Source organism: Podarcis melisellensis, assembly GCF_964234715.1.
Source record: "Podarcis melisellensis genome assembly, chromosome: 9".
NCBI lineage: Eukaryota > Metazoa > Chordata > Lepidosauria > Squamata > Lacertidae > Podarcis > Podarcis melisellensis.
Window position 1 is genome coordinate 6919886 of NC_138541.1, and position 14412 is coordinate 6934297.

General features: G+C 40.2%; 1 protein-coding gene and 1 long non-coding RNA gene across 3 annotated transcripts in view; one reads left to right on the forward strand and one right to left on the reverse strand.

Moving 5' to 3' along the window:
* The window catches only part of LOC309377832, a 53712-nt gene extending 47013 nt beyond the window's left edge, over window positions 1-6699 (reverse strand). Inside the window, exon 1 of the long non-coding RNA XR_014171705.1 lies at window positions 6497-6699. This is a non-coding gene — a long non-coding RNA (uncharacterized lncRNA). The remainder of the gene's footprint in view (window positions 1-6496) is intronic.
* CTNNA2 (catenin alpha 2) overlaps window positions 3950-14412 on the forward strand; it is a 399473-nt gene continuing 389010 nt past the window's right edge. For both annotated transcript variants that reach the window (XM_081924921.1, XM_081924922.1), the window contains exon 1: window positions 3950-4156. In XM_081924921.1, coding sequence (XP_081781047.1) covers window positions 3965-4156 — 192 coding nt within the window. In that variant the 5' untranslated portion in view covers window positions 3950-3964. The remainder of the gene's footprint in view (window positions 4157-14412) is intronic.

Below are 14412 nucleotides of genomic sequence, written 5' to 3' on the forward strand. Positions count from 1 at the left end.
ATTCTGGAGGAGAGCATGGCTGGCTGCAACACTAAACAGGAGCACCGCTACACCTCCTCATTTTGTTACAGGCCCTACCTGTCTATATTTTCCTCACCTTTCCTCACCTTTTGTCAGAGAAATGTACAGTGGTACCTCGGGTTACATACACTTCAGGTTACATAAGCTTCAGGTTACAGACTCCGCTAACCCAGAAATAGTACCTCGGGTTAAGAACTTTGCTTCAGGATGAGAACAGAAATCGTGCTCCGGCGGCACAGCAGCAGTGGGAGGCCCCATTAGCTACAGTGGTGCTTCAGGTTAAGAACAGTTTCAGGTTAAGAACGGACCTCCAGAACGAATTAAGTACTTAACCAGAGGTACCGCGGTATTGTATTGTTTCATCCCTGGCTGCTTATTGTATTCACAATAGTATTTCAACCCTCTTCCTATGGGACTGCATCTCCTGGTATGCCCCACGGAGGACCTTAAGGTCCACAAATGACAACAGTTTGGAGGTCCCAAGCTGCAAGGTGGTTAGATTGGCCAGGGCCTTTTCAGTACTGGCCCCGACTTGGTGGAATGCTCTGTCACAAGAGACTAGGGCCCTGCGGGACTTGACATCTTTCCGCAGGGCCTGCAAGACAGAGCTGTTCCACCTGGCCTTTGGTTTGGACTCAGTCTGATCCTTATGTTTCCCTCATGGTTTTGATCTATGGCCTACTTTTAAAATGAGGCTGCATTTTAAATCGTATTTTAACCTGTATTTTAAATTGCCCCCCTTATGTTTTATTGCAGTTTTACTGGTGTTAGCTGCCCTAAGCCCAGCTCTGGCCGGGGAGGGTGGGGTATAAATAAAAATTATTATTATTATTATTATTATTATTATTATTATTATTCCTCTTAAAAACTCTTTGTGGCTGGCTGGGAGAACAAAATATGAAGTTTGTTAGATATAATTCTGATGTTGAGGAAGGTGAAACCCTCTTCTTTGTGAGAGATTAGATGGCCACATATCAGGGATGCTGTCATGGTGGATTTCCTGAATTGGCAGGGGATGGACACTGTGATCCACATCCTGTTTGGAAAATGAGCAATGAAATTAAGACTCAAGTTGGACATCAAAGGCAGCAGTCTTTTTTATATTAATATTTGTGTTTGTTTCATTTGTTCCTCTCTAGATGCAGTGTGCATTGTCAGTGCTGCCACGACATTGCCATATACTGTGTGTCACAATGTTGTCCAGTATTGTGCCACTAACTGCGAGACCATGTGGATCGGAGCGGGTGATCCTTGGTACATGGGAGGCCACAGTAATGGCGATGACAGCTATAGCAGCCATGGACTGAGCAGCAGAAAATAATTGGCATGGGATAGTGACAAAAGTCCTAGGGGAATTGTAGATTCTTAAAAAAAAAAAAAACAACCAAAAAAAGGCCTCTGAGGGAAATGTCAGTATGTCTGTTTCAAGATAGGTGTCAAAAGCCTAGGAAACTCTGCAGTTCTTCTGTGAGAAAATTCTTTAAATCTCTCTAGTTTTTAGACAAAAGAAAAATGATTTACTTATTTTTAGGACAGAGCTAGCCTGGTCCATTTTCTCTTGTTTCTAGAGTTCTATCAGCTTTGCTTTAGAGACAAGGACAGATTGTGTGTGTGCTTCCACAATGACAGTAATTTTCTTTATTCGGAATATTTCCCCACTGCTTAACTGCAAATTAATGTTTGTTAATATTTTATAATGTTTAATATTTAATCAAGAATTTTATTCCCTCCTACCCTGAAAGATATGTTGAGACAACACACATTTTTATCAAGCTGATTTGTACAAGTGGGTGCTGAAAATATAATGGATTCAGTTTATTTCATTTGAAGCGCAGTTTCAAGAATGAAGAGTGAGAAAAGTAACATCTTGGTACCCTTATGTATTGATTCAAATTGTACTCAGGGCTACACAAAGTATAGCAATAATTAAACTTCAAATTGAGTACCAAGGGAAAGAATCATTTATTGGATGTAGTTCTCAGTTTCAAATGCCTGTGTCTGTCCTAAGGGCTATTTGTACTGCTTTCTGTGTAATATTTTATTTAAATGCGCTTTTAATGCCTGTATAAACTACCAAGATAAAATTGGATTGTAGAGAAAAGAATGCTGTTCTATTAAACCTCCGCAGAGAAATAAATTTACAATTTTACGAAAGACCACTTCCATCCCTAATGACACTCTTGGGTGTTAAGATGAGCAGAGTCTTGGTAGAAGTTCAGGGTAGAGATCAGGAGAGGACATTATCTGTGATAGCCCCTAAGATGTAGAATCCCCTTGCCAAAGAGGTGTGCCTGGCACTTTCATTATATAATTTGTGTCCTATACTCTGGGTTTTGACATTTGAGATTTATTATTTTAAGGACCAAGACTATTTTGTGACTGTAATTTGTTTTAAACTATATTAGATACTGTATTTTTTTACATTTCTGTAACCTACCCTGAGACCTTGTGGTGAAGGGTGGGTATGAAATTGAAGTAGTAATCGTAATAATAATGTCTGCTATTAGATTCTACTAATTAAGGGGTACATAGGGAGATGTTGGTTTCCCTGAGATTTGTGGTATTTGGTACTAATTTGCAAACTTACAGTATACAAATAATCTTCTCATTGGATCAACACTTTTGGTTCACAGTTTATGTAATAACAGAGCGAAATGTAACACAGTATCTACCAGATATTAATTGAAGATTTTGGCAGGAGTTCTGAGCTCGGCTGAAAAGATGAACTTCAGAGACTCATTAAAAACTGTGTCAGAGAAGAGGCATACTTTACAAACCAGCTTGGGGGACACACAATTTCGACTGGAGAAATGAATTGAGGAGAAAGAAAATCAGCCCTCCTTCACTGCTCTGGTTAGGTTCACCATCCCCTGTGGCTGATTTTTTTATTTTTTTTAAAAAAGGCATTGAGAAACTGATCTTAACTCTCTATTTGGGCCCTAAAACAACACTTTGTAAGGAAAGAAAGAAAACAGTTGAAAGTTTCTGTATCATCAGAGTCAGACTAACATCATGCGAAGAGAGAGGAACCTTGTTTGTCTTCTGAAGAAAAGCTCTTCTCCTGTTCAGTCCTAAGACTCCCTGCCCCCAACCCCCAGTTGTGTCACCTACCTTTCTAGTGCAGCATCTAGTGCAGGGTGTTGGGCAGACTTTAGAGTGGTGTGCAGTTGTTTTAAGGTTGTGATTTAAGAGTTACACGTGCATTAATTCTGGGGTGCAACTGATAAAACTGGTTGCATGGCTCCCAGAGGCAGCGAAGGAACCAGCCTTCAAACTGATACTAGGATAAGTGTATTCCAAAGTCTGGCAAGTGTTGCCGTACTTTTCGCTGCCCTTGTGGCATCTCATAGATGTTTACCAGTCCAAGAGCAAATAACAGTCACCCAATCCTGTCTGTCTTTGTTTGCAAAGATTAAGCGGCTTTTATGATAGAGTGGCACAGCAGAACAAACCATTACCATCAGCAAAATACAGGATTTTGTTTGAACTGCCTCCTTGCAAATAATTCAGAGTGCAGCCGCTGTGGCTAGTTCTTGAGAGCAGGATGCTATTGTTATACTGGCGCTTTCACTATACACCTTTAGGCACCAGGCAGAAACATTCCTTTTTAACTAGGCCTTTGCGTGACTTGATCAACAACCTACACCCTTTTTAAAATGCTGGCTCTTTGGGGTTTTTTTTTTTTAAATTGGGTTGTTGTTTTTATTTTAATTTTATGTATTTGATACTTTATGTGAACTGCCCTGAGACCTTTGGGTATAGGGCGGCATATAAAACAAACAAACAAATAATATAAAAATAATAAAACAACTTGAAATTATGATTAATTCTTTAGTATTGGATACTATAGTGCTTCTGGAAGAATTTCATTTTTTGTTATTGTCTTGTACATTTTTCAAGAAGCAGGGAGTAAGAAGTGGCTTTTGTAATCATCTTTTAAAACATGCTTGTTTCTAATTGCCCTCCAGGTGAAACGATGAGAATTGCTTCGTCAGAGTTTGCCGATGATCCCTGTTCCTCTGTCAAGCGAGGCACCATGGTCCGGGCAGCACGGGCTCTGCTCTCAGCTGTCACTCGCCTGCTCATCTTGGCTGACATGGCAGATGTCATGAGGCTTTTGTCCCACTTGAAAATCGTAAGACTTCTTCAATACGTTATGCTCTTGTACGCGCTGTGTTGAGCAAGTGGTGGAAGGGATATATGGTATGCTACATACAAAGGAAGGACAACCAGGTTTATATGGGGCTCGTACTTTGTAGTTGCAAATATTTTGGGGAAGTATCAAATATCCCACCAGTATTACTTCCTAGGCATAACTCTGGCGGGAAATTCTGGATGGCCACTGCTGGATCTATTACTTGGGGTTCGGCTTGGCAGCTGAGTACTGTATTTACTTGTTTGAATGCAGAAGTGCATCACAGATAGGAATTGGTAGTAAGAGTTGTGAGGAGTGGGAATTTAGATGTGAGCCCATAGGGATGTATTCAGATGCTCCATCAGACACACCTATTCAACATTGCTATGTATTCTCTGAAAAGCCATTGCTTTTTCACCATGCTTGGTTAAAGTTTCAAACTGAGAATGGATTTTGTTATGCCCATTTAATGTCTACGTAAAACAATAACGAGAGCTATTTTTTTGCTTTGTTACACTGGCCATATCATGAATTAATACAGACATCCACACATATTCTTGCATGACTAATCCATGTGTACTATGTGTAATGCATCACTGGGCTATGCAGGCTCTTTTCCAGTAGTGTGTTGTCATTGCCTTGTGGACATTATCACAATAAAAAAATGGCCTCATGTGCACAATAAATCTCAGACAAATTAATGTAGAGGCACAATAGCTTTATGCTACCCCTAGAATTGAAGGCAGCATCCTTGAATACCAGTTGCTGAGGTCCATGAACAGGAGAGAGGACAGTCCTCACTTCTTGCTTTGTGGGCTGTTCAGAGGCAGGTTGTTGGCCCTGTGGAAAAACAAGATGCTGGACTAGACAGGGTTTTGCTCTGACCCAGGAGGACTCATCTTCATTTTCTTATTGGGAGGTGAGGAAAGTGGTTTTAGCCGTAACAGGTGCACACTGTGTGTGCTTCTTTGAGAGCTGCTTTTCAGACTGTCCTGTAACATAAGGAAGCTGTAACCTTACCACCCTCTTGTGGTAAAATTAAAGCATAGCAGTGTGCTTTTGCCTGTGAGCCACAGTATGAAATTAATTACATCCAAATGTCAGAACTCTTTTGATTGGAGATGGAAACAGCGAGTGCTTAATGAATCATCAAAGATGGGGAAAAAATATGAAAACCGCAGAGGAATTGCAGAGCGGCAAATGATTTACTGTGGGTTTGTATTTGGTTTGCCACTGTCTGCCTTCCTGCCTACAGAGGCATGTAACAAAATGCTTTGTAATTGGAGCTAACCAGTGTAATGATTGATTTTCCCATTCCTCTCTTCATATCTGAGCATTGCTAATTGTGCTGTTGGTGGAAGATCTGTTGTGTAAACTGGACTGAGCAGAATGTTTATAATCTTTTATTTTCTTGATCAGATTCCCCCCCTTCTCTGCCCCCTTCCTTTCCCCCTTCAAATGGCAGTAGAATGTTGTTTCCCAGGCAATGATGCGTTGCAACCTTTAGCTTGGAATGAGAGCTAGGCAGACTCTTCTTGAATTCCCCAGAACTAGGGTTTGCAATGGAAAATGCCAAATCCTCTCCTGCAGGAAGGTGACAGTCCATGCTTTAATGAACACGGTGCTTTTTTACTCAAAAATCAACCACATTACCCTATAAATATTTGCACAGCTAGCAATGCGTGTGTGACCATATTTTTCATTTCCTAATGAAGACTGGTCCAACTCACACAATCTCTTGACGCTGCAGACTTTCAAAGACACGGTTGTGATTACAGAACTCAGTTTTTATAGCTTATCTACAGCACTCATATTGCTAGACTTGATTGATTAATTTGTGGGCATTATGACACATTAATATTTGGGAACACTTACTGGGAGGGTAGGAAAGGAAAATATGAAATCACTTTTTTTTCCCTTTCCAGAATCTCTGTAAATCATCACCATCCACTTAATTATATTTTATTTACACTATTTAAAATTTGGATTACTTTAACTAACTTTTAAACATTCATTTGTTATTACAGCTGTTTCAAGTTAGTTTTGGAAATTTCAGCAATAGTCATTTATTTAATACATTTATAATACTTTACACAATCATGTATGTTGTATATGTACAATGGAGCTTCCACTCACTCCTGCCCCCTCCAGCTCCCACCCCCTAGAATTGGGGGACCTTCTACATTAGATTTGGTTGGTATGCAGGGCTAAGAGAGGAAACACAAGTTTTACTGCAGTAGTAGATCTAAGCTTAGGGAACACTGAAGACAGCCCAATATTAAGATACAACTTTCTATACAGACCACCCAGCTGAGACACTAACATAATTTTGGATCCTACCTTGACTAGATTCCTTCCACATCTCTTGTGCCGCAGGCCTCTGCCTTGCTGGAGTAAGAACTGTGAGAAGATGTGAACTACCGTAAAGTAGACCAGGTTTAGACTTCACATCTCAAGAACCTCAAGCAAGTACAATCTGCTTCAACAACAAATAGCTGCTTTCATTACTTTGCAATATTTATTCATATCTTCTAATATAGACAGAGTTGTTCACCTCACCCCTTACCTGGTAGATCACTACACTCTGCAGGCGAGGGTCTCAAGCAGAGATCATCTTAATCAGGTGGTTCCTTCTGCAGAATATAGGAATTGGGCTCCAGTTTGGAATTCTCCCCAGTTAAATATTAGACAGGCACTGTTTCTATTCTCTTTTCTGCTGAAGACCTTCCTCTTCCAAAAAAGCATTTTAAGCTGAGATCTTTTCCAGTCTGTATCTACAATGGAATAATTTTTAAGTGGCTTTTTTTTTTATTGTTTTATCTCTTTTGTTTGCACCCTAGGCTCCTTTGGGAGGAAGGGAGGGATATAAATTTAAACTAATATAGCAGCACTACTACAGCCTCTAGAGGTTCCATACTTAGTGAAAAGCAGCAAGATTGTGAGAAACTCTTTAAAGTTATTTATAATATAGAGTGGAAGGTTCTTTCACTTTCTTCACACTTGGATGTGCATTGCCCCCACTGACCATAGGGAGGTCCCATTATACAATTAAAATAAGTGAATGCATCTGTATATGAGAGAGAAAGATGTGTGAGTTAAGTTCAGTGTGCTGTGGCTTCTAGATATTAGATGTGCTGAAAACCTTTAGTCTCCTGACCCCACTAGAAGCCTTCTACCTATGTGTGTATATTACAGTGGTACCTCGGTTTTCAAACGTAATCCATTCCGGAAGACCATTCAAGTTCTGAAACCTTTGAAAACTCATTAGCTGACAGCTAGGCCTCAGGATCTTGCACTCAGTAGAAGCTGCGTGGCATGTTCAACTTCCGAGGCGTATTTGAAAACCGAAGCATTTACCGTACTTCCGGGTTTATGGCATTCACAAACCGAAACGTTCGAAAACGGAGGTACCACTGTAGTTCTAAGCTACTTTAAGAGTTCTCTTCAGCTCTGCTAATCCCACATCACATAATCTAGTAATAATAATCAAATTCTTTGAGCGAAACTTGGGATGGATAAAATTGGCTGGTGCACTTCAAGAACTTTCTGCATCAATATGACAGCCAGGTAAACATATCACCACCTTTAAGTTAGAGAACATCAACCGAGTACAGTAGAACTGTTCATTGTGCCAAAGGAGATGTTCATAAACATAAAAAGGGGATAGCATGGGATAGTCATAGCTAACTTTAAAAGAATATTACATGCAAAAATATTAAAAAGTATGATATGAAGAGTTAAAACATATTCTGGGCAGGCATTTTTCCTCTTGTTTAGTTTCAGAATAAGTCTGCCTTCCTGAATAATTTGTCCTTCCAAAAGAGCCAGAATCATCTTGCCACCCATTCCACAATCTCTATTCCCACCCACCCTCCATCTCATCTCACTCTTGTGCTATTATCCAAGTTTTGGTGCTGAAGCAAGGCCACTTAGCTCCTGTTTTGCTTCCTATCAATCATGTCTCCTCCTGGCTTCCTGCAAAACCCTTAGGAAACGGTTGGCCCAGTTTGAGGAGAAGCTTGTGATGCATTCCCCTGCAGGTGTTCCACGCTGCCAGCTCCCACTGGAGCAGATGGGACCTAGGTAATTCTGTTCACCTTTGGAAATCAGGCTGCTCCAGAGAAATTTCTAATTAATTATGTAGAAGTGTCGCTTGGTAGCAAGCTTGCTGAGCTAACAAAGACTTTGACCCTAAAAATAAGTCACTTTTTCCCCTGGCACTCATGTCCGGAACAAGCCACTGTTTCAGACATTCTGATGAAATATTTACACCTACACAAATCAAGCAGTGTTACAGAAATGACACTTTGTCCCTTAAATATAGTTTGCTGACATGAACGTAAATTTGCAGTGTTTTGCTGCAAGCAGACTTTCTATTTGAACCTCTACATATATTTTCCTGAAAGTTTCAGAAGTCATGAGGCAGTTACTCTAAGGCAATTGCCTAATTCAAATTCAACTGACATTTTCACAAATATGCAATAGAAACATCTAATGGCCTCACAACCTGTTGTTCTATGCTCTTTTTTCTCTTACACCAACCCACCCACCCCTGGCTGAAGACATTGACATTAATAGAAAAAGGAGGGAAGCTGGTCTGTAATAGAATTTGTCAGCAACTTCATTTGCATAAGAATGGAAGTGATAGTGGTCCTCTTTATCCCAGGATTGTAGCAATTTTCCATGTCACAAAATTAGTATTTTTAGTGGTGGTGAAAAAGCAACTGGAACAAATTGCATGATGATGAGATTCTGGTTTTCACAGTAATTTTCTTAACTGTCATGGCAATCAGGAAGGTTTTGTACCTGCACTTCTTTTAACAGGAATGGAATGAGTTGATGCTATGATTGCTCAGTTATAAGCTGAATACTGTTTACCCGAATACTGAATATTATCTACAGGCAACTACTCAGTTATGCATGTTTTACTGTAGAGCTTGCAGTAGTAGTGGCTTTCCTGTCTCCATCCAGGTAAAATCTCAAGTGGTGAAGCTGATAAATGGCACTTTGAGGTGCAGAAGCTGCCTGACCTCTACTGAGAGTGCTGGATGAATAAACTCCCCCAGACTGTAATCCTGATACCCATTTAGAAGAGGAGTGTAACATCCTCTAAAACAGGTTGACCTGCAGCTACCGTAGCAAAGAGTACCACCTTATCTTGGTAGAATCTTTTGTTCTCCCTCTTCCAGTCCATTGCCATACCCAAATACTGGTTCAGGACAGCTACAGCCTCACCTCTATCTAATTAATCAGATTTTCACCATTTTTTCTTCATCTATGTGCCAATCATCTGCGCCTTGTTCTAATTCTTTCAGATCAGGCCAAAGGTCCATCCTGTTTTCACAATGGCCAACCAGATACCTCTTTCCAGAACTGGTAACTGGTATTGGGTGTCCATGAGTTAGGAGAGAAAAAGAAAGCTTTTCTTTATCCACTCTATCAACTCTACGCATATTTTTATACACTTCTATCATGTTGCCTTTACTCGCCCTTTCTCTAAAGTAAAATGCCCCATATGCTTTAACCTTTCATCATAGGGCTTTTGCTTGCTCTTTTCTGAACATTTTCTAACTGTAGAAAACTGTACATAAGTGTTCCAAAAGTGGTCACACCATAAATTTGTATATTGACATTATGATATCAGCAGTTTTATTTTCAAGTTCTTTCCAGATGATCCTTAGCCTTTTACACAGCTGCCATGTCATGCTAGCTGTACTTCAGCAAAGCTTATTCTTCTATATGCTTAAAACAAAAAAACAAAAATCCTTCCAGTAGCACCTTAAAGACCAACTAAGTTAGTTCTTGGTATGAGCTTTCGTGTGCATGCACACTTCTTCAGCTTGTTTATTTTATCTTTAAAAATATTTTCCACCAGTTTTCAAGGGACAGACATTAAGCTATCTGGCCTGTAATTTCCAATATCTCCCTTTGATCTCTCTCTCTTTCTCCCTCTCCCTCATTACAATGGTTATTTTCCCATTGTCAGGTATTGAGGGTGATCTGAGGGACAAGTTGCATATTTTTGTTAGAAGGTCAACAATTTCACATTTGAGTTATCTGACAGCTCTTGGGTGGGTGCCATCTGGACCTGGTGATTTGCCAGTTTTTCTTTTGTCCAGGAGGCCTCAAACTTCATCTCTTATCACCACTATCTACCTCATCTCCTCAGACTCCTTTCCAACAGAAGTTAGTTCAGCCACTGGCATCTGTCATATACCTTCGGCTGTGGAGACAGATACCAAGTACCGTATTCATTCAGCATCTCTGCAGTCTCCTCACTCTCCTTCAGCATACTTCAACTCCCTTGTAATCCAAAGGTCCAACAGTCTCCCTAGCCAGTCTTCTGCTATGAACGTATTTTGGTATTGCTGGTCATTATGGGATTATTATTTTTTTGCAATGTGCTCCTCTCTTTCTTTCTTTCTTTCTTTCTTTCTTTCTTTCTTTCTTTCTTTCTTCATCTCTCACTGTCTGATCATATTTGTTTGGTCAAAGTTTGGGTTCCTTTTTGTTTCCCTCATTTGAAAGAAGCCTTCTTGCCTCTAACATCTTCTTTTACTTGTCTTGTTAACCAAACTGGTGGTGTACACCAATATTTCTCAACATTTTTCCGACCATGGCTTCCTTCCGACCTTGTTTCCTTCCTGTGTCCCCCTCCCGTCGTACTGGTAGAAAGGTAGCTATTTAAATGTTTTGTTTGTAACAGCAACCCCCCCCCAACACTTCACAATTATTTGATATTTGCTTGCTGTTCCAAAAAACATGGCTTTTTGCATCTTTCAGCTACTACCACAGGAGTAATGCTACAGGACTAATGACCAGGAACACTAGCCAGTCTTGGCTTTTAGCATTGCTATTAGGAAGTCTCAGAAAAGAATGTTGCTTTTTTCTATCATAATTAAATAAGTCATGCCCGTAGTTCTGCTGATTAGATCATGTACTCAAAATTTCCTAGCAAAGCTACCGGTATTTGATGCTGGAATTCCTAGATCACACGCCCCCTTCCACTTTACCCTGTACAAAATTTGTAACTGCTTGAATTAATTAAAATACCTCTAGCTACTTCGTTGCTGAGTGACCAACCCAATAACTTCCTTCTAACTGAATCCATAAATATTAAAATTATTCAGTTGCTCAATATTAACCCCATTGGTTTTCCATTTGTAAACCGCTAGTTGTTTTTCAAATACTACAGCTTTCATTTTACTGTAATTTAACGTTTTTCCCTTTAACAAAACTCTCACAAATATCCAAGTAGTCCCTTATTTGTATTATATAAATGAGGGCTACTGATGCAGAATAAGTCTGAAAGCTTAGAATCATCTCTGCTAGCTGGGAAATATTGATGGCCTTTGCAATCTTCTATATTGTTGACATAAAAAATTGAGAGAGCCCCAAAAGGCATCCCTGTGGGGAATATACTCTGAGAAACTCACTCTAAATGTCTGTTCTGTTCCTGTATAGAGTTTTCTTCAGGACTGATGCTTATCTATGTTGGTATTTAAAAGTTTAAACTAGAGCTGTTCTTTATTGACCTAGTCAAAGGCCAACGCTAAATCAATAAAAGCTACATATAGCTCTTGTCTTGTTCTTTCAACGTATTCCTAAATCAAATGATTTAAAACAAAGCATTGATTGATGGTACTTTTCCATGTGCAGAATCCTTCTTGCCTTCTGCTATAATTTGTCCAATTTTCAAAATGAGGTAGTTGATTACCAATGATTATGTTCACATGGCATGGTAAGCCAGACTATGACTTACCTTGACCAATTTTAGGAGCAATCCCAGTCAAAAAATAAGCGGGCAGATTTTGAAATAGTTTTAACTTCCTTTTTAAAGGAATGATATAGCAATGCTAGATTCCCATCCCTTTGAGGCTGTACTTGTGTTGTTAATAAATATAACTGAGTTGGATTTTGCTTCGAAGATTTCTGCTGGAATCACAACTTCTTGCTTTTTGGGGGGGGGGCGGCAGCAGAGATAAAAGGATTGGTATTGATGTAGTGAAATTTTCCTGTTATCAAACATCTGGCACTGCCTTTTGTATAGAGGAAGCTGCGGACCTCCTGTTAGTCTCAGGCTGTCAGCAGTGCCACCTGCTAAAGAAAATTCTGAGTTGAGAGACTGCTCAACAGCCCAGCTCGTCGGGGTACAAGTCCCCCACAGGTCCATGCGGTCAGTAAAAGAAGGAAATTCCAGCCAAGCAATTTGGAGCAAAACAGAAGTCAGTAGACTTAGATCCTTTATTGTTGTGCAACAGGTTCAACAGCAGTGAGTGAACCCAGAACATGGGGCAACATTGACTTTTAAAACTTTCCCACCATATCCCAGAATACAGTTCACACAGCATCATCAGTACGTCATTATTACATCACTAACTTGTCACAAAAGGGGAGAGTTACACAAGATTACAATAGACAGATATGTCAAGGCAACACCCAAGTATAAGATTAGCATAGGCAAACATGTCTTAAGTACCTACCACCCAAAAGTACAATAGAACTTCCACAGGCAGTTTTTCTAGGTCATGTGGCCAGCATGACAAAGCCGCTTCTGGAGAAACCAGAGCAGCTCACAGAAACACCATTTACCTTCCCGCTGGAGCGGTACCTAAAGGTCGGCTCAAGAAGATGGGGGGCACCCACCCAGGTGAGCCCCGCTCGGTGCCGCAAATCCTGCCCACCTGTGGGGAAGGGGGGTGGATATTATCTACTTGCACTTTTTTGCGTGCTTTCAAACTGCTAGGTTGGCAGGAGCTGGGACCAAGCAACGGGAGCTCACCCCGTCATGGGGATTCGAACCGCTGACCTTCTGATCGGCAAGCCCAAGAGGCTCAATGGTTTAGACCACAGCGCCACCCGCATCCCTTCTTTCTGATGTAGCTAACTCTAAATATAGGAATACTTTTTATTATATAGATTTCATGATTTAATAAATAAATATTTTCATAATTCTATAGAAAGTGGACTGGGGTATTGTTTGGGTTTTTTGTTGTGGGTTGTTGCATATGCAATTTTATTATGATTTATGTGGAAATTGTTCAATTTGGTTGTGTATTTTTTGAGGTTTTATTTATTGTTTATGACTACTTTTGTTACTTTTGTAGGTTTTTTTCATGTTGTAAGCTGCCTTGATCATGGTTTGAACTATGGAAAGGCAACATACAAATATTAATTTCATTTCATTTATTAAATTTCTAGACAGTGCAGTAATCTAACCTAGAGGTTGCCAGAGCATAGACAATAGAGGTTAGGCTATCCCTGTTCAGATAGGGGCATAGCTGGGCCACCAGCCAAAGCTGATGAAAGGCAATCTGTGCCACTGAGCCAACCTGAGCCTCAAGTGACAGCAAAGGATCCAGGAGTACCCTCAAGCTATGCGCCCACTCTTTCAAGAGCAGGCAGTCTCCCATCCATCTGGTCTAGGGAACTACTAAAAGTGCTTTAGTCTTATCTGGAATTAGTTTCAGTTTGTTGGCTCTCATCCAGTCCTTCACCAAAGCAAGACACTGGTCCACCACTTCCACTGCCATACCTGCATATGTAAAGGAGAAATAGAGCTGTGTGTCGTCAGCATATTGCTGACAATGCACTTCAAAACTCCGGATAACCCTAAGCAGCAATTTCATGTAGATATTAAATAGCATAGGAGACTAAATTGAACCCTGAGATACCCTACACTAAAGGCTCCATGGGACCGAAGAATACTCCCTAAGCATCACTCTTTGGAAACAACCAAATAGGACTGGAACCACTGCAATCAGTGCCACCTACCCCTAACTTGGACAGCTTGTTATTCTGTCCTTTGACCTGAAGAAACTAAATAAATCAGAAATTCTGAGAAACCTGCAGCAATCAGTCTTTCACATTGGCCTAATCTATTAGCATGCCTCTGCTGCTCATTTAAGGCACAAGATGGCAGGTAACAAGGCAGACAGTCCTTCAGATACTTGGATCCTAGGACTTCTAGTGCCTTCTACAAGGCAATGCCTTAAATTTGGCTGTGCAGATCCTTAAAAACAAATCTCATTTTTCAGCACAGATCTATGACCCGGCTGCCACATTCTGCACCACAGTGTGAAAATATATTTTTATAAAAGCACAAATCACACTCTCTCCTTGCACATAAATGAAAGCAAAATTCCCAAGTGAATCATCACTTCCTCCACTTTTACAGATATTCATATGGTGTTTATATGCCAGTTTGAGTCGAAAGTGGCTAAACCCCATTAAAAAGGCTGTACCTGGATGTACTT